At 44.7% G+C, this 20527-nt stretch overlaps 1 protein-coding gene across 1 annotated transcript in view; it reads right to left on the bottom strand.

The window, feature by feature from the left end:
- Nucleotides 1–4132: 4132 nt before the first annotated feature.
- Nucleotides 4133–20527, bottom strand: part of P2RX7 (purinergic receptor P2X 7) — a 56450-nt gene continuing 40055 nt past the window's right edge. Inside the window, exons 9-13 of the mRNA XM_054444658.2 lie at nucleotides 16806–16896; nucleotides 15067–15132; nucleotides 14834–14983; nucleotides 11702–11803; nucleotides 4133–7862 (exon numbers count right to left, since the gene is read on the bottom strand). Coding sequence (XP_054300633.1) covers nucleotides 7365–7862; nucleotides 11702–11803; nucleotides 14834–14983; nucleotides 15067–15132; nucleotides 16806–16896 — 907 coding nt within the window. The 3' untranslated portion in view covers nucleotides 4133–7364. The remainder of the gene's footprint in view (nucleotides 7863–11701; nucleotides 11804–14833; nucleotides 14984–15066; nucleotides 15133–16805; nucleotides 16897–20527) is intronic.

The raw sequence follows: 20527 nt of genomic DNA, 5'->3' as shown, positions 1-20527 counted from the left end.
GATCTAGTGTAAATGTCACTTCCTTGGAGACATTATCCCTGCCCCTTGTCAGAAGTAACTCCCTTGCTCCTATCACAGCATCCTGCTTGTTTCTTTCAAACTCTGTATCCCAAACTGTCCTCGCCCCATTTCTTTTCACCATGATTGCCTGTCTCCCCCACTGCACCTAACCTCCCAAAGAGCCTGTCTTATTCACCTGTTCATCCCTAGCTCCTGGCTCCTGTACAGTGCCGGGGTGCTCAGTAAGTGTTTGCTGAATGAACAGATGAGATTGGACAGAATGGGGAAGGAGAAGGGAGACATCAAGGTGTCCTTTGAATTTCTGGCTTGGGAAGTTGAACTGATGGCAGGTGGTGCTACTGGCTGATCTTCGGAGCTCTGGAAGTCACATGTGGGTGGGGTGAACTGAGATCATGATTCGTCTTTTGTACCTGTTTGAGTTGCCTCTAAACCATTTAAGTATAGAATATCTGGAGGTGGTTAAATATATGGGCCTGGAGCTCAAGAGCAATGCTTGGGCACCATCCAAATCGTAAGAATAGCTACCATGGCTAGACATGAGAAGCTGCCCAAAGCCATGTATTAGTCTGTTCTCATGCTGCTAATAAAGACTTACCAAAGACTGGGTAATTTATAAAGGAAAGGTTTGATTGACTCACAGTTCCAGAGGGCTGGGGAGGCCTCACAATCATGACAAAGGCAAGGAGGAGCAAAGCCACATCTTACATGGTGGCAGGCAAAATGAGAATGAGAGCTAAGCAAGAGGGGAAACCCCTTATAAAACCCTCAGATCTTGTAAGACATATTCACTACCATGAGAACAATATGGGGGAAACCGCCCCCATAATTCAATTATCTCCCACCGGGTCCCTCCCACAACACATGGGAATTATGGGAGCTACAATTCAAGGTGAGATTTGGGTGGGGACACAGCCAAACCATATCAGGCCACTTGGCCAATAAGTGACCAAGCCAGGATTTGAACCAGGTGGTTTGTTTCCAGTGCCCACCATACCACTGGGCTGAGATAGGTGTGTAAGGGACAGAAACCCAGATGAGTTCCTTGCCTCTGAGGGTCTTATTGTTTTTTGGGGGAAATAAAACATAAATACTCATAACTTACCAGACTGGAAGGGCTTGCATAAGAGCCCTGTTAGTTTTAGTTGACCCTTATCCAAGCTTAAGTGCGGTGATTATTTGGTTAAAATGGTAAGCCAGTGTCAGCCACGTCCTCCGATTTCTGAAGCCTTAGGATCATGTGACCATGATAATTCATTAAAGTTAGCTAAGGATGTTGGAAATGCAAAATCCTCTCCATAGATCATCATTTATTTTGGAAATATGATTCATAGCCCTGAGGAATGGAAAACAGGAACCTGAAAAGTCACAGTAAAAGTGAAAGAAGATAGGAATTTCTAATCTATTCAAAAAAGAGAAGTTGGGTCAGGGGATCCTCAGGGATTCCTGAGTGATGACTGAATGGGATTAGAACATGGGTTGAGAAACATACAAGCAGCAGAGGGTGAAACCCCACTCGGTGCATTCCAGTGGGTAATTTGAATAAATGGGGGTGGTGGTCATAGTTCCTTATTGCCTCTAGTAGGCAGGGCTTTGTGTAGACCATGACTTTGGGCAGAAGCCAATCCAAGATTAATTTTTAGGGCTGCTGGTTGGCCTGGAATTAGGATTTTTTTTTTTTTTTTTTTTTTTTTGAGACAGAGTTTTGTTCTTATTGCCCAGGCTGGAGTGCAGTGGTGCGATCGTGGCTCACTGCAACCTCCACCTCCCGGGTTCAAGCGATTCTTCTGCTTCAGCCTCCCAAGTAGCTGGGATTACAGGTGCCCGCCACCACGCCCAGCTAATTTTTTGTATTTTTAGTAGAAACAGGGTTTCACCATGTTGGCCAGGCTGGTCTCAAACTCCTGACCTCAGGTGATCCACCCACCTCAGCCTCCCAAAGTGCTGGGATTACAGGCGTGAGTCACCACACCCAGCTGAATTAGGGATGTTTTAACAACCTCTTTACCTCAGTGGTGAGGGAGGGATTCCCAGTTCCCACCCCAGGGTTATGGCGGTGGCTGAACACATGACACCCAACACTGGGCAAATGAGATTGGCAGCAGTTTTTGGTCACACACACTCACAGCTGGGGGAGGAAGACCCCACATGCCGTGCAGGGCCACACAGAAACAGAGTGAACAACCAGGGCCAGTGGGGGGCAGGCTTCGTAGCACCAAGAGGATGAGGAGGCCCTGGTTCCCCAGAGGATGTGACTGGCTCATTTGGACAACTCCATGGGTTGGCAGGAGACTCATACCCGCCGCTCAGGGATTAGCAGGAACTGCATCTGGTCTTTTTGATAAGGAAGGCTGTTTCACTGGGCGCCCTTTGCCAAGGGAGGACTGGGAGAGAAACTTGGGGTGAGGCTATTCCAGGCACTCCTGATTTCACCTGATGTCAAGGCAGCACCTAATATTAGAGCTTGATTTTAGGCCTTACACCACAGGGTGGGTACCCAGTGGGTCCTGCTGACTGCCCTTCGTCTCCTGATTTGGTGTACTCCTTCCTGTGATCTGAAGCTCAACACACAGCCTCATCCCTGCCATCTTGGGACAGGGGCCATTCCAAAATTCAAGGCCACCACAGCTTTTCCTCCTTTTCTCTTGCTGCTGATTTGTTTTCTTTTTTTTTTTTTTGGTGACTTCCCAAGAGGAAGAGGAGGGGAGAAAAGAGAAACATTCCATTTGGCCGCATATATAGCACAAATGTTTCATGGAGTAGGGAAAGACTGAAACAAAAACAAAAACTATATCCACCACCACTCCCAGCTCATTTTCCACACAGCAATCACAGTGATCTTTAAAAATTAATTTGGTGGCTGGGCGCCATGTCGCACGCCTGTAATCCCAGCACTTTGGGAGGCCGAGGCTGGCGGATCACTTGAGGTCAGGCATTCGGCACCAGTCTGACCAACATGGAGAAACTCCATCTCTACTAAAAACACAAAAATTAGCCAGGCGTGATGGTGGCACACATGTAATCCTGGCTACTGAGGAGGCTGAGGCAGGAGAATTGATTGAACCCAGGAAGTGGAGGTTGCAGTGAGCTGAGAAAGTGGCATTGCACTCCAGCCTAGGCAACAAGAGTGAAACTCTGTCTCAAATAAAATAAAATAAAATAAAATAAAATAAAATAAATTAATATGCCTGGGTGTGGTGGCTTACACTTGTAATCCCAGCACTGTGGGAGGCTGAGGCCAGTGGATCACTTGAGGTCAGGCGTTCGAGACCAGCTTAGCCAACATGGAGAAACCCCGTCTCTACTAAAAATACAAAAATTAGCTGGGCGTGGTGGCAAGCGCCTGTAATCCCAGATACTTGGGAGGCTGAGGCAGGAGAATCGCTTGAACCCAGGAGGCAGAGGTTGCAGTGAGCTGAGGTTGAGCCACTGCACTCCAGCCTGGGCAACAAAGCAAGACTCTATCTCAAAAATAAAATAAAATAAAATAAAATAAAATAAAATAAAAATTTAAAATTAAATGTGATCTTACCACGTTCCTGCTTAGAACCCTTATGTGGCTTAGGTCTTAGGATACAGACAAACTCTACCATGGCCCACAGGCTCCAGGCAGCCTAGCCCTTGCCTGCTTGTCCAACTGTGACTCATGCCTTACTTCCCTGTACTGTTTATGGCACAGTCATACAGGTCTCCTTTAAGTTCTATAAACCTGCTGTGCTTTTCCTGACCCAGGACCTTTGCACATACTGTTCTCTGCCTAGAATGCTCTTTCCTCCCCCATTCACTAGTTAAGTAATACTCATCCTTCAGATTTTAGCTAAAACATTCCTTCCTCAGGTAGGCTGATCTCCCCAAATAGGCCAAATTCCCCTACTATAAGCTCTCATGCCATCATTTGCCTTTTCACCATAATACTCAGCCCAAGTTGCAAGATTCCATTTGCTTGAATTATTTGATTAATTTCCATCTCCTCATATCTCTATGAGACTGGCAACCTTATTTATCCTTGGTCTCTAGAGAGTGCCTCATTGAATAGTTGTTGAATGAATGCATCAATGAATGAGTTAACTGTGATTTGGGGACCTTCTGAAAAGAAAGGAAATGAAGATTTAAATAAATTATACACATTTTTAATTATCAAAACAGTCACATTAAGGACACTTACATTGCCAGGCTAAAATCAGGAAGGGTTTAAAGTTACTCCCCTTTAGAAAGAGAAATGCAAGTCTATTACCAATACTATGTGAAATCAGCCAAGAGAAAGCAGATCCCTTCTCTTCTGACACAGAGAGGAAGCCATGAATACTGGCAATTACCATAACGGAAGTTTGTCTTTAAGTATAAGAAAACAGATCCTACAAAACGTGACTCTCATCACCTTTGGCGATGACATTATTTTCTACAGTAAACTAAAAATAAGAATACAAATATGATGCCTGTTATTGTAGGACGTGTCTGACATATTACACACCGTTGAAGTGACACATCACTCTCGCGCCCAGAGCATCAGTGGGGAAGGTGATGGAAAACAGTAGATGGATCCAGTGATTATTTGTAATTTCACATTCTGACTCCATCTGCGGCCTCATTAAGGTGATAGAAACATACTAGGAATAAGGCACCAAAAACAAAGGTACAAAGGCCCAGAGGCCATCAGAATGGAAACCTGTAACAGTGACATAGAATTCGTGAAGTAAAGAAATGTCAGCTCTAAAGAAATCATATATAATAATCCACTTCTAAAAATATCTTTGAAAAGGTAGTAAAAATCAAAGTTCGATCTGGCATAATTAACTTGGTTCCTGAGTTTAAAGCCAGGTAAAACCCTGTATCAAAAAACGGTTTTATTCGTGCTGTTTTACATGAATATAGTAGAAAGCTGCTGGTTTTTAAAAGGTATCAAAATGGTAACTCTTAGAATATGTATTAAAAAATTCACAGATCCTTCATCAGTCACAATATTTAATAGTGGTCTCTAAACTATTTGATAAAATGGCTGTTGTTTAGAAACAGTTAAATAGCCAACTCTAGTGACCAAACCAGGAAAAGGAAATCCTGAAGCAGGATCCTAAAACCTGTCACTGTGCATTTTCATATTCTCAGCAGTTGATGTATGGAAATGGCAAAGGTGTGGCGTGGGTTGCTTTTGAAGCAGCTAGCACCCAGACTGCTTCAGTTCTGACTGGCTGCAAAGTACAGGGTGTTAATGGCATAAAGGCAGCTTTTTAGTCACTTTCAGTCATAGAATTGTTTTGTTGTTGTTGTTGTTGTTTGAGACAGAGTCTTGCTCTGTCATCCAGGCTGGAGTGCAGTGGCACTATCTTGGCTTGTTGCAACCTCCGCCTTCCTGGTTCAAGAGATTCTCCTGCCTCAGCCTCCCAAGTAGCTGGGATTACAGGCGCCCGCCACCACACCCACCTAATTTTTGTATTCTTAGTAGAGACAGGGTCTCACCATGTTGGCCAGGCTGATCTCGAACTGCTGACCTCAGGTGATCCACCCGCCTCAGCCTCCCAAAGTGCTGGGATTACAGGCGTGAGCCACTGCTCCCGGCCTTCAGTCAAAGAATTGTGATGAGGACTGGAATGCATTGGGTAGCTCAGCAGTTAGATTTGATAGATTCCAAGGCTGGTCTGGTGAGTTACCTGATTTGGTCTATAGCCCTTCTAGAACTGTCCAGTGGAAACCTAAGTTCCTGAGGCTTCCAGGGTTGGTCCGGGCTCCCTAAGAACATTAGAACCAGGGAAGGTATGGGCTGAGTCTGTGTGCCCATTCGTCAGGCTTGCCCTCTGTTCCAGTTACCTGTTGCTGTGGAACAAACAAGCCCAAAACTTAGGGACTTAAGATAGCAATGTGGTTTTCTGGATTTATGGGGCAGTTCTCACTTGGGATGTATCATGCAGTATCAGTCATATGTTAGTAGAGTCCAGAATCACGTGAAGGCTTCTTCTCTCTCATGTTTGGTGACTGGGTTTGGATGGCTTGAAAGCTGGGGCTGGTCAGGCACTGTCCACATGGCTGCTTGGGCTTCCTCACAGCAGGGCAGTCTCAGGATAGGCAGACTTTTCTTTTCTTTTTTTTTTTTTTTTGAGATGGAGTCTCGCTCTGTCACCCAGCCTGGAGTGCAGTGGCACCATCTCAGATCAATGCAACCTCCACTTCCCAAGTTCAAGTGTTTCTCCTGTCTCAGCCTCTTGATAGCTAGGACTACAGGTGCCCGCACCACGCCCAGCTAATTTTTGTATTTTTATTAGAGATATGGTTTCACCATGTTGGCGAATCTGGTCTCGGACTCCTGACTTTAAGTGATCCACCCGCCTTCGTCTCCCAAAGTACTGGGATTACAGGTGTGAGCCACCACACCTGGCCAGGATAGGCAGACTTTTAAATGGCATCTGGCTTCCCCGATAGCAAGAGTTCCAAGGGACAGGAAGTAGAAGCTGTCAGCCTCTTAAGACCAGGATCTGAAACTGACACAATGTCACTTCCACTTTTGGATAAAGCAATCAGAGCCACCCATACTCAAGGGGAGGAGATAAAACCCTTAGGTCTTGGTGGACTGGAGTGTCAAAGAATTTGTGGCCACCTTTAGTCTTCCACATTCTCCAACCAGGATGAAAAGGGTTTGTTTTTCGTTGGATATTATCCTAGTCTGACCTCATAATGAAATGTTTTGCATTCATGTAGATCTTTACACATTAAAAGACAGTTCATGTGCAGTGTCTCAATTTTTCCTCACAATATCTCTGAGATAGTAGTTGGGCAATGAGGAGACAGAGGCACAGAGGTGAGAGGCCTAGGGTCACACAACTTCCTGGGGACAGAGTTGAGACTTACATCTGAATCTCTTTGCTCTCAGTCCATGCAGAGGGATTCTGGTTTGTTTAACCAGGTCACTTTGCTCTCAGTCACAGAGAGCTACAGAAGATGAAAGCACATTTCCCTTTGGCTGAAAATGTGGCCACAGAGCTTTGCAGGTGAAGTGCAAGTTGTTGGTAAAGGTCATGTTAATATGGGTACTGCAGCCCCTGCTATCGGTAAGAACTCTTTTTTTTTTTTTTTCCTCTGAGACAGTTTGCTGTGCCTCCCAGGCTGGAGTGCAGTGGCACAGTCTCGGCTCACTACAACCTCTGCCTCCCGGGTTCAAGTGATTCTCGTGTCTCAGCCTCCCGAGTAGCTGGGATTACAGGTGCATGCCATCATGTCTGGCTGATTTTTGCATTTTTAGTACGGACAGGATTTCGCCTTGTTAGCCAGGCGGGTCTCCAACTCCCGACCTCAGGTGATTGGCCTGCCTCGGCCTCCCAAAGGGCTGGGATTACAGACGTGAGCCACCGCGCCTGGCTTCAGTAAGGACTCTTGAAGCCACTGTACTGCCCTTCACTCTTGGGAAACTCTTTCCGGATCCTCCAGCGGCAGCAGCTGGGCAGGATGGCAAAGTCAGCCATGTCCTGGGAGCCGAAGCGCCAGGTGGCGTAGCACCTGTAGGCACAGTGCCGCAGCCGGCTGTTGGTGGAATCCACATCCAGTGCCAGCAAGGGCTCCTGGTAGAGCACGAGGAACTGCAGGACGTGTCTGGACAGGACCAGCTTCCGGAACAGCTCTGAGGTGGTGATGCAGGCCCCCGGCTTTTTCCGGCAGCACAGCTCCTCCAGGCACCTGCGGCTCTCAGGGAGTTGGGATGGGAGGCAGCTTCCACATTGGCACCAGACGGGGCTATCCCTGGATCTAGGAGTCGCCTCTTTTCTAAGCAGCTGTATCTCCTCTGGTTGTCCAGGAATTGGGGGTGTGTCATGGAGGGCCAGGGGCAGCTTGGACAAATCTGTGAAGTCCATCGCAGGTCTCTGAAAAAGCAAGTTTCCAAACCTATTAGCAATGACAAGCCCTCAGCTTCTAGGTTCTTTAATTTTATTAACTTATAAAGTTACATTTAATATTACATGAGTTATAGTAGCCATCATTTATTAGGTGTAGATATCAGGACCATGCATGTGTTCTGAAGCATTGCCTCATTCAAGCCTTTGAAGATGCTTGTGAGATAATGTATCCTTGTCTCTATTTTACAGATTTTTTTTTTTTAATTTTTATTTTTGAGAGAAGGTCTCACTCTGTCGCCTAGGCTGTAGCGCAGTCGTGTGATCTCGGCTCACTGCAACCTCCACCTCCCAGGTTCAAGCAATTTTCATGCCTTAGCCTCCTAAGTAGCTGGGATTACAGGTGCACACCACCATGCTCAGCTAATTCTTAGATATTTCTAGTAGAAACGGGATTTCAACATGTTGGCCAGGCTGGTTTGGAACTTCTGACCTCAGATGATCCACCTGCCTCAGCCTCCCAAAGTGCTGGGATTACAGGCATGAGCCACTGCACCTGGCCTATTTTACAGATTTTGGAAAGTGAAATTCAGAAAAGCCAGGCCTCTGTTGAGATGTCACCTCTTGTCCTGACCACCCTATCTAGCAGCTTTTCTCCTACATGATTCCCTTATCACACCATGGTATTCCACATTCTTCACAGGACTTAGCACTATCGGAAATGGTTTGTGTGTATGTGTGATTTTTTTTTTTTTTTTTTTTTTTTCAGACAGAGTCTTGCTCTGTCTCCCAGGCTGGAGTGCAGTGGCATGATCTTGGCTTACTGCAACTTCCGCCTCCTGCGTTCAAGCGATTCTTCTGCCTCAGCCTCCCGAGTAGCTGGGACTACAGGTGCGCACCACCATGCTCTGCTAATTTTTATATTTTTAGTAGAGACGGAGTTTCACCAAATTGGCCAGGCTGGTGTTGAACTCCTGACCTCGAGTGATCCACTCACCTCAGCCTCCCAAAGTGCTGGGATTACAAGAGTGAGCCACGGCACCCAGCCGTGACTTGGTTTTTAACAAAAATGTTTAAAAAGTAAAAATAAAAATAAAAAATGTTAAAAATAGACAAAAGTATATAGAATAAGGATATAGAGAAATAAACTTTTTTTTTTTTTGAGATGGAGTCTTGTTCTGTCACCCAGGCTGGAGTGCAGTGGCACGATTTCAGCTTACTGCAAGCTCTGCCTCCCGGGTTCACGCCATTCTCCTGCCTCAGCCTCCCGGGTAGCTGGGATTACAGGCGCCCGCCACCACGCCTGGCTATTTTTTTGTATTTTTAGTAGAGACAGGGTTTCACCATGTTGGCCAGGATGGTCTCAATCTCCTGACCTTGTGATCCGCCCGCCTCAGCCTCCCAAAGTGCTGGGATTACAGGTGTGAGCCACCACACCCGGTGAGAAAGAAAATATTTTTATACCACTGTACAAAGTTTAAAAAATTTAAAAATTTATAAAGTAAAAAAGTCACAGTAAGCTAAGATTAATTTATTATTGAAGAAAGATAAATATTTTGAAGCAAATTTAGTGTAGCCTAAGTGTACAGTGTTCATGAAGTCTACTGTAGTGCTAGGCTTTCACATTCACTCACCACTCACTCACTGACTCACCCAGAGCAACTTTCAGTCCTACAAGCTCCATTCATGGTAAGTGCCCTATGCAGATGTACCATTTTTAAGCTTTTATATCATATTTTCACTGTACCTTTTCTATATTTAGATATACAAATCTTACCATTCTGTTACAGTTGCTTATAGTATTCAATACAGTAACATGCTATACAGGTTTGCAGCCTAGGAGCAATAGACTACACCATATAACCTAAGTAAAATAGGCTATTCCATTTAGGTTTGTGTAAATAGAGTCTATGATATTCAAACAACCACAGAATCACCTACTGATGCATTTTTCAGAACATATCCCCATCATTAAGCGACGCATGACTGTAGTTCACTTCATACACAAATCCAACAAGAACATTACAAGAATGGAAACACTTTGGTCAGTCTTTCTCAAGAAGAGATGTAAAAATCATAAATATTAGTGAATGGAATTCAGCAATAAATACAAAGAATAGTACAACCCATTCAAATTGAGTTTACTTCAGGAATGCAAGGTTGGCTTAATATTTGAAAATCAATCAGTACAATTCACCTAACAGAAAAAAAGAAGAAAACTCATTGATATTTCAAAAAGAGCTGAAAAAACTTTTTTTTTTTTTTAGATGGAGCTTGTTCTGTTGCCCAGGCTAGAGTGCAGTGGCATGATCTCAGCTAACTGCAGCCTCTGCCTCCCAGGTTCAAGCAATTCTCCCACCTCAGCCTCCCAAGTAGCTGGGATTACAGGTGTGCACCACCATGCCTGGGCTAATTTTTGTGTTTTTAATAGAGACAGGGTTTCGCCATGTTGGCCAGGCTGTTCTCGAACTCCTGACCTCAGGTGATCTGCCCACCTTGGCCTCTCAAAGTGGCATGATCTTGGCTCACTGCAAGCTCTGCCTCCTGGGTTCATGCCATCCTCCTGCCTCAGCCTCCTGAGTAGCTGGGACTACAAGCGCCCGCCACCATGCCTGGCTATTTTTTTGTATTTTTAGTAGAGATGGGGTTTCTCCATGTTGGTCAGGCTGGTCTCAAACTCCCAACCTCAGGTGATCTGCCCGCCTCAGCCTCCCAAAGTGCTGAGATTACAGGCATGAGCCACCATGCCTGGCCATTTCTGTTGTTTTAAGCCACTTAGTTTGTGGTAATTCAGCCCTAGGAAATTGAAGATGCCCAGCAACCAGAACTCCTGGGGAGAATGTGAATGTGAACAACCATTTTTCAGCACTGTTTGTTAGTATCTCCTAAAACTGAACATATGTCTGCCTTATGACTCAGCAATTCCACTCTTAGGTAACTGCCCAGTAGAGTGCCATATGTTGAGCATAGCAGCGTTATTGGCATTAGCCCCAAACTGGACACTACCCAAATGTCCATCAACAGTAGGATGGCTGAATAAGTTGGATATTTATAAAACAGAATTATACAATGAGAATGAACTATACATGGCATCGTGAACAACTCTCACAAAAATAATGTTGAGTAAAGGAAGCCAGACACTCAACCGAGTATATACCGCTTACACACTATATGATTCAGTTTTTAGAAAATTCTAGCAGAAGTAAAATTAATCTTTGGAAACAGGATAATGACTACTTTTAAGAGAGGGCAGTTGGTGGGCTTGGTACAGCTGAGGTGGGAGGACTGCTTGAGACCAGCCTGGGCAACATAGTGAGACCTCGTTTGTAATTTAAAAATATACATTTTTTTCTTTTTTTTTTTGAGACGGAGTCTTGCTCTGTCACCCAGGCTGGAGTGCAATGGCACAATCTCGGCTCACTGCAACCTCCACCTCCTGGGTTCAAGCAATTGTCCTGCCTCAGCCTTCTGAGTAGCTGGGATTACATGTGTGCCACCACACCACCTGGCTAATTTTTGTATTTTTAGTAGAGACGGGGTTTCACCATGCTGGCCAGGTTGGTCTCGAACTCCTGACCTCAAGTGATCCACCCGCCTTGGCCTCCCAAAGTGCCGGGATTGCAGGTGTGAGCCACCATGCCAGGCCAAATTTTAAAAATTAAAAAAAGAGAAAGAGAGGGTAGTGATTGGAGGGGGGCATAAAAGGGATTCCTGCTAGTAATTTTCAATTGTTTAATCTGAGTGCCGGTTACATGAGTATGTTTACTTTGTTAAAATCCATCAGTTTTGATTTGTACAAGTTTCTAGATGTGTTTATATTTAACAGTAAATTTTCTTAAAGAAAAAAAAGACAAAATGATTTAACTTACTGGGACTTCTTCGCCCTTGACATCTTGCAGACTTCTCCCTAGTAGCTGCTGGTTCACCATCCTAATGTGGGATTCATCCACAAAGGACACATACTTTAATGTCTAGGAAAAGATCGTTTAAAAGTTTACTCATTTTTGTACAGAATTATCAAGAATTGCCTATCTAAAAGCAACTGTAATTCCTATTTGCCAAATGATAGACTATTGAACAAGCTGGCTCAAAACTCTCATTAACCAAGAATGAATGATTTCTGAGTCTAAAGGTAAATCAGAAATGGAACCCCATGCTTTTTTTTTTTTTTTTTTTTTTGAGATGGAGTTCACTCTTGTTGCCCAGGCTGGAGTGCAATGGCGCGATCTTGGCTCACTGCAACCTCCGCCTCCCAGGTTCAAATGATTCTCCTGCCTCAGCCTCCTGAGTAGCTGGGATTATAGGCATGCACCACCATGCCCAGCTAATTTTGTATTTTTAGTAGAGATGGGGTTTCACCATGTTGGTCAGGCTAGTCTTGAACTCCTGACCTCAGTTGATCCACCCGCCTTGGCCTCCCAAAGTGCTGGGATTACAGGAGTGAGCCACCGTGCCAGGCGGAACCCCATGCATCTTAACTTGTAAATTCAACACAGCCACAGCTTACTGCTTAATGTTTTTACATTGGACCCCCCAATTGCTGCATAAAATTTCTTTGTTATATTCTCTCAATTTCAGTAACTCTAGATTCAGTATCTCCAGAAATTTGTACTATTGCACCTTAAATTATTTATATGTTTGTGAAATTTCATCTCATCTTGGGCCATGAAGTGGTGATTAGTTTTAGCTGCAAAGATGAACTTTTATTTCAAATTGTGAATGCATATACAATGGACAGTGAATTGTGCATTCAGCTGCTGGAACAGGACAATCATGTTCTTGGATGAGAGAAAGACAAAGAAATCGTCTTTGTTTTTTTTTTTTTGAAACGCAGTTTCGCTCTTGTTGCCCAGGCTGGAGTGCAATGGCGCCATCCTGGCTCACCGCAACCTCCACCTCCTGGGTTCAAGTGATTCTCCTGCCTCAGCCTCCGGAGAAGCTGGGATTACAGGAATGCGCCACCACGCCTGGCTAATTTTTTGTATTTTTAGTAGAGACGGGGTTTTTCCATATTGGCCAGGCTGGTTTTGAACTCCTGACCTCAGGTGATCTGCCCACCTTGGCCTCCCAAAGTGCTGGGATTATAGGTGTGAGCCACCGCATCCAGCCAATCGTCTTTGTTTTTAGGTACCAGAGATTTCTCTTTGGGGGAAATCATGGAGTTGAATGCAGAGGACCTACTTAATAAAGTCCAAATTAATCAAATCAAAACAATACAGATGACGCTAAAATCTCTTTGACTACTCCCCCACCCTAAGCTCCTTTCCAGAAGCAGCCACTGGTACAATTTTGTGTACATATATACACCCACACATATGTATATGTATGTGTGTGTACACTTGTGTATATATAGTATACATGCAGAAAATATATAGATTAGCTTCTGTGTCTAGCGTTTTTTTTGTTTTTACCTATATATCATATATATTGTTCTACAGTTTGCTTTTTTTTCTTTTAACAAAATGTCTTGGAGATCTCCTCTTGTCAAGCCATATATATATACACATATATATAATACATATATATATACATATATATAATACATATATATATACATATATATAATACATATATACACACATATATACATATATATACATACATACATATATACATATATACATATATACATATATACATATATACATATATATATACACATATATGTGTATATATATATTTTTTTTTTTGAGAAAGAGTTTCCCTCTGTCACCCAGGCTGGAGTGCAGTTGCATGATCTCGGCTCACTGCAACCTCTGCCTACCAGGTTCAAGCAATTCTCCTGCCTCAGCCTCCCAAGTAGCTGGGACTTCAGGCGTGCACCCCCACACCTGGCTAATTTTTGTATTTTTAGTAGAGATGGGGTTTCACCATGTTGGCCAGGCTGGTCTCGAACTCTTGACCTCAAGTGATCTGCCTGCCTCAGCCTCCCAAAGTGTTGGGATTATAGGCGTGAGCCACCACGCCCAGCCTTGGGCCAATTATTTAACCTTTCTGAGGCTCAATTTCCTCACATATAGAAAGAGATAATAGTAGCATCTGTCTACATCAGGTTGTTGTGAAGATTGAGTGAGTTAACAGATAAAGCATTTAGAAGTGCTGTGTAAATGTTTGCCATTATTATTATCTATCTCATTTTTTTTAAACTGGTGCCTGGTATTTCTTTCTATGGATTTACCATAGTTTCTTTCACCATTCACCTGTTGGATATTTGGTTAGATGCTATTTCTTCACTGTTGATAATCATATATTATTGATAATTTAATAAACAATCCTGCTTTGAACATCTTGTACTCATGTACGCTTGGGTATTCACGTGAGTGTTTCTCTAGGGCAGGTATGGAGAACTGAAAATGCCAGGCTGTAAAGTATGTCCCATTTAAACATTAGTCACTGCCAAATTGTTCTCCAAAGTCGTTATTCTTCTTTTCTTTTTTCTTTTTTTTTTTTTTTGGCCATACCAATTTAATAAATGACAAAACAGGCTGGGCTCAGTGGCCGAGTGGGTGGATCATTTGAAGTCAGGAGTTTGAGACCAGCCTGGCCAACATAGCTAAACACCATCTCTACTAAAAATATAAAAATTAGCCAGGTGTGGTGGTGTGTCCCTGTAGTCCCAGCTACTTGGGAGGTTGAGGCAGGAGAATCACTTAAACCTGGGAGGCAGAGGCTGCAGTGAGCCGAGATCATGCCACTGCACTCCAGCCTGGGTGACAGAGCAAGACTCCATCTGAAAATAAATAATAAATAAATAAGTGACAAAATTGGCAAGTCCTAGACATAAAAATTTGCCTTCCCTCTATCTTGCCCCTCCATTTTTGTTTCTATTCTTCTCTAAGACCAAAAAATTTATCTGAGAGTTGGTTGATCGGGGTAGAGCCCAGAGACGTATCTATCCACTGTAGGATGAAGCCTGTGATTTGGGCCTAACTTCCGTGCATTTCTCAGTGATTTCACGGAATCTCTCCGTGTCTTGGTGTCCTGTGACACAGCGGCCTCACCGGCTTTGGCTCCACGATGGACTCGCACTTCTTCCTGTAGTAGTATTCGTTGACCACACAGGGCTGACAGCACTTGCACCAGGGATAAACGTGGGAGCGACAGCAGTTACTGGAGTAAGTGTTGATGAGGAAGTCGATGAACACAGTTGCCTGGGGAAATGCAGACAAGCACCATGTTAGTAACTTCCTTCTCCAAACCATTTTCCTAAAGCGTGGAAAAGAGAATCTCTTACCAGACCGAAGTAGGAGAGGGTTGAGCCGATGTACACAACCAGCTGGATAACGTCAAATTTTCCTCCCTAAAAACAGAGTGGGAGAGTTTACTCAGGTGAAATTCAGAGCAACGCTCTTTTGCTTCCATGTGCAATTGTTGGTTCTATCAGGGAGCGGAGCCTCATGCTGTGACTTGGATAGATGCGTTCAAGTGCTGGCCAAGGCAGAGACTATGCAGACTGAAACTGACTCTCAGGCATCCTGCTTCAGCTGTGCGGGGTGTGCTTGGACCCATAAAAGTTTTACATGAGCAAGCACTGGGGCCCACACATTAAGGGGAGACCCACTGAAGGGCTATCGTTTCTCCATACAAGGTGAGGGTTTCAGACAAGCTTCTCCTCCAAAACGGTTGACATTACTTCAGAAGCAGAGGGAAGGAATGTCTGGGTGGCCTCGTGGGTTTTTTTTTTTTTTTTTTTTTTTTTTGAGACAGAGTCTCGCACTCTTGCCCGGGCTGTAGTGCAGTGGCGCCATCTCGGCTCACTGCAAGCTCCGCCTCCTGGGTTCAAGAGATACTCCTGCCTCAGCCTCCCAAGTAGCTGGGATTACAGGTACCCACCAACACGCCCAGCTAATTTTTTGCATTTTTAGTAGAGACAGGGTTTCACCATGTTGGCCAGGCTGGTCTCGAACTCCTGACCTTGTGATCCACCCGCCTCAGCCTCCCAAAGAGCTGGGATTACAGGCATGAGCCACCGTGCCCGGCCCAGCCTTGTGGTTTTTATTCCCAGTGGTCTTTGCATTCTCTCAGCTATATCTTATTGCTTCTAGTCCTGCTTATCACCATCTTACATAGATAACATGCTCTTGAACAGGATGTTGTGGGATATGTTGATTTTTGCATACCTGGCATCTTTTCCTTCCATCTTCAGAAGGCAACACTCCAATTTTCTTTTCAGTCCATGTAGTGTGTGTGTGTGTGTGTGTGTGTGTGTCTGTGTGTGTGTGTTGAAGGGGCTGGGGTGTTGGCCTCTCTGCTGGCCCCTGGGCTGGCTTAGGGCTGGTTCAAGACCAACCACTGGGAGTATGGCATGACCCTGGTCACAGTGATTAGTTCAGCAGTGGGCATGTCATCCATAGTGGGCCAATCAGAGCCAATGACATTTGTCTGAGACCTTTGCTGAACCTTCTGGCAAAGAGGTGTTTTCTTTTCACTGAAGTTGCTAAACTGGTCAGATCAAAGGTGCTGCCTGATACCTTCATAGAGAGATGGCTGCCAAGACCAAGGAGGACGTATATATGACACGGAGGGTGGCAAGTTCTTGATGATGATGTTGTTGTTTGAACACCTGGATCCAACCATGCTTGCAGCTTAAAAATAACCCCTGGATTTTTTCAGTTATGTGAACCCAAAAAAGCCCACTCAAAATGTTTTTTTTTCCCTTAAGCCAATTTGAATTGGATTCTGTTACTTACAAACTATTTTACCGAGAGATTTCTTTCTCTCTCTTGTTAAGTATCAGAGTATTTTTAAAGCCGAATGTTAGAATTGCTTTCCAGGCCCACTCCTGTACTCATCAGATGACTCATTCAGGGACAGCAGCCCGAGGACATCTTCTTCCTCTTTTATCCCATGTATGAAATGCCCAGTGCTAGCTGATGGCTGAGACCAAAACCCTTCCCTCCATGGAGGCCCCACAGCAGTAATTAGGACACAGTCATAGGATGCCGGTGCCCAGAGCTGGGAAAGGAGACTTACGGTGCCAAAAACCAGGATGTCAAAACGGATCCCGAAGACTTTTATCAGAGTCCGTTTCTCAACATTGTTTTCCTTGTAGTACTTGGCGTATCTGTAGGAAGAAAAGGATCTGTATTTATAAGATCTCTTTGAAAGTGCTGGGTTTTTGGGTTTTTTTTTTTTTTTTTTTTTTTTTTGAGACAGGGTCTCACTCTGTCACCCAGGCTGGAGTGCAGTAGCAGGATTACCGCTTACTGCAGCCATGACTTCCTAGGCTCAGGTGATTCTCCCACCTCAGTCTCCCAGGTAGCTGGGACTATAGGCATGCACCACCATGCTCAGCTAATTTTTTGTATTTTTTGTAGAGACGGGCTTTTGCCATGTTGCCCAGGCTGGTCTCGAACTCCTGAGCTCAAGTGATTTGCCTGCCTCAGGCTCCCAAAGTTCTGGGGTTACAGGCATGAGCCACTGCATCTGGCAAAAAATGCTGGTATTTTATGGAAGGAAAAGCCAAAACAGTGGCCCGTCTAGTCCTCCTGGTCTGTCCCCTGGCTCTGTGACAGGTGGCAGGAGAAGGAACACAATCCAAAGCCCTGGGTCTCTCTCCAACCACCTGGAACAAAAGAGCATTCCCCGCTCCCCGTGTCACCAACTGTACTTGCATCATCTCAGAGTGACAGAAAATCAGCTTGTCGCTTAAGATTAAAATGCACATTTTAAACCAACACAGGATTAACAACAAGCAGAGAAATTTAAAAAAAAATAACTTCAAGCAATATGACTATTCCTTAAGGGGGAAGAAGAGGTTTGGCATCTAGAACAAAGTGGGAGTGGGTGGTGATAAATCTTGCATACTAATTACTGGACTGGGGACAGGCACACCTCAGCAAACTGTATTTTCTTAGATTCTTTGTATGTCTATTTGGCAATCATTAATCACAGGGCCAAACTAAAGGCTGAAGTTGTGTTTTTTGTTTTGTTTTGTTTTGAGGTGGGGTCTTGTTCTGTCACTCAGGTTGGAGAGCACTGGCATGATCAGAGCCCACTGCAGCCCCCACTTCCTGGGCCCAGGTGATACTCCCACCTCAGCCTCCCAAGTAGCTGGGTGGGACTACAAACGTGCACCACCACACGTGGCTAATTTTTATTTTTAAAAGTTTTGGCCAGGCACCGTGGCTCATGCCTGTAATCCCAGCACTTTGGGAGGCCAAGGCGGGTGGATCACTTGAGGTCAGGAGTTCAAGACCAGCCCGGACAACATGGAAAAACCCCATCTCTACTAAAAATACAAAAATTAGCCGTGCATGGTGGCACATGCCTGTAATCCCAGCTACTCAAGACGCTGAGGCACGAGAATCACTTGAACCCAGGAGACAGAGGTCGCAGTGAGCCAAGATGGTACCACTGCACTCCAGCCTGGGTGACAGAGCAAGACTGTCTCAAAAAAAAAAAAAAAAAAAAAAAGAAAAAAGAAAAAAAAATTTTTTCAAAAATGTTTTGTAGAGTCAGGATCTCATTCCTTCAACCAGGCTGGAGTGCAGTGGTGTAATCATAGCTTGTTGCAGCCTTGAACTCCTGGCTTCAAGCCATCCTTTCATCTTGGCCTCCGAAGGCTGAAGTTGTTTACATCTCCTCTGCAATCCAGCTTTTGTGAAGGTGTGAAATCATATTACAAACCCTCCAACCAATCCGTCAAACACCTCCTTTTCTAACTCTCCAGTATTTCTCCTTAGGGACAGGTAGGGTGAGGGCCAGACATTTAGAGACCATTCCTGTAACTCAGAACCCACTGGCATTATTCAAAGTAGTTAACCCTAAACTGTTTCCCCAGTCCTGCCTTGCCCTTCCATTGGGCAACACAATAAAGCTCTGGATCATTCTTTCCCCTTTATTCTGCCTCTTGACCGAATCTGGTACTTCCTCCTGTGGCCCTGTCTAGCGTGGCATGGCCTGGTGTGGCCTGGCATGGTGTGGTGTGGCCCCATCTCTCGGGAAAAGTATGTAATAAATTCTTCTTGGCTAGGCGCAGTGGCTCACGCCTGTAATCCCAGCACTTTGGGAGGCGAAGGTAGGCAGATCACCTTAGGTCAGGAGTTTGAGACCAGCCTGGCCAACATGATGAAACCCCATCTCTACTAAAAATACAAAAATTAGCTGGGTGTGGTGGCGGACACCTGTAATCCCAGCTACTTGGGAAGGTGAGGCAGGAGAATCACTTGAACCCACAAGGCAGAGGTTGCAGTGAACAAGATCATGCCTCTGCGCTCTGGCCTGGGTGAGGGAGTAAGACTCCCTCTCAAACAAACAAACAAACAAAATATTCTTTCAGTGGCATTGACCTCTCTCTGTCATCACTCAGTACTAACTTTAAAAATTAAGCCCCAGGCACAAATCATCAGTCACCCATGATATGCAACCCTCACCAGTGCTGCACTCAGGAAAAGTGGTGTGTTTTGTTTTTCAAGAATAATTAAGGAGGCTTAAAACGAATGCTTCATAAAACTTTTAAATCTGCCCCTTCTTCTCACCACATTTTGATGATTGTTTTTAGATAAGGTTACATATACATATATATTTTTTCTGAGTTATTAATTCACCATCTAGTTACAAGATGTGGGGAGAGAAGAAAGCAGATGGCAGATGTTCTGCCAAAAAAATAGTAAGAAACATCTGAAAATGTTTTTAAAAAACCTCTCAAAACCTGACATTGAAATCGATCAGATATTCTCAGGCACTTTAGTGCCTCTTTCTGACTGGAGGGAATTCAATTTCTTTGCATATGACTATTTCAAGAGAGCTTTTTCTCCTGCTGCTATATTGAGTGATTTATCTTTGTTGTTGTTGTTTGTTTTTGTTTTTTGAGACAGGATCTGGCTCTGTCACCCAGGCTGGAGTGCAGTGGCTCGAACACAGCTCACTGCAGCCTCCGCCTCCCGGGCTCAAGTCATCCTCCCACCTCAGCCTCCCAGCAGTTGGGACTACAGGTGCAAACCATCACACCTGACTAATTTTTAAATATTTTTTATAGAGATGAGGGTCTCACTGTGTTGCCCAGGCTGGCTTGAACTCCTGAGCTCAAGTGATGCACCCACCTCAGCCTCCCAAATTGTTGGGATTATAGGCATGAGCCAACGTGTCCAGCCAGTGATTTGTTTTTTAATACGCAAGCAAGCATGCATCGCCACTGCCTACCCTGGGATTGGCATTATCTCCTATGTGAGTTGGTTTGCCTGGGAAGGTTAACATTGTGTAGTAAGCATGTGAATTTCTGCTTCCAGAGTCTTGTTACGGTGGCTCTTAAACTGAAGGCAAGAATCACCTGGGGTGATGGCCGGGCGCAGTGGCTCACACCTGTAATCCCAGCACTTTGGGAGGCCGAGGCAGGTGGATCATGAGGTCAGGAGATCGAGACCATCCTGGCTAACATGGTGAAACCCCATCTGTACTAAAAATGCAAAAAATTAGCCAGGTGTGGTGGCAGGCACCTGTAGTCCCAGCTACTCAGGAGGCTGAGGCAGGAGAATGGCGTGAACCTGGAAGGCGGAGCTTGCAGTGAGCCGAGATCATGCCACTGCACTCCAGCCTGGGGGACAGAGCAAGACTCCATCTCAAAGAAAAAAAAAAAAAAAAAGAATCACTTGGGGTGAGTGTGTTCAAAGGCAGACTCCTGAGCCCCTCCCCCAAAGAGTGGTTGCAGAAGCTCTGAGATGTTTCTAGGAGTCTGTATTTCCAATACAGTTACC

Source organism: Pongo pygmaeus, chromosome 10 (genome assembly GCF_028885625.2).
Source record: "Pongo pygmaeus isolate AG05252 chromosome 10, NHGRI_mPonPyg2-v2.0_pri, whole genome shotgun sequence".
NCBI lineage: Eukaryota > Metazoa > Chordata > Mammalia > Primates > Hominidae > Pongo > Pongo pygmaeus.
Note: the sequence above shows the minus strand (reverse complement) of the source record. Positions and strands in the feature narration are given on the sequence as shown.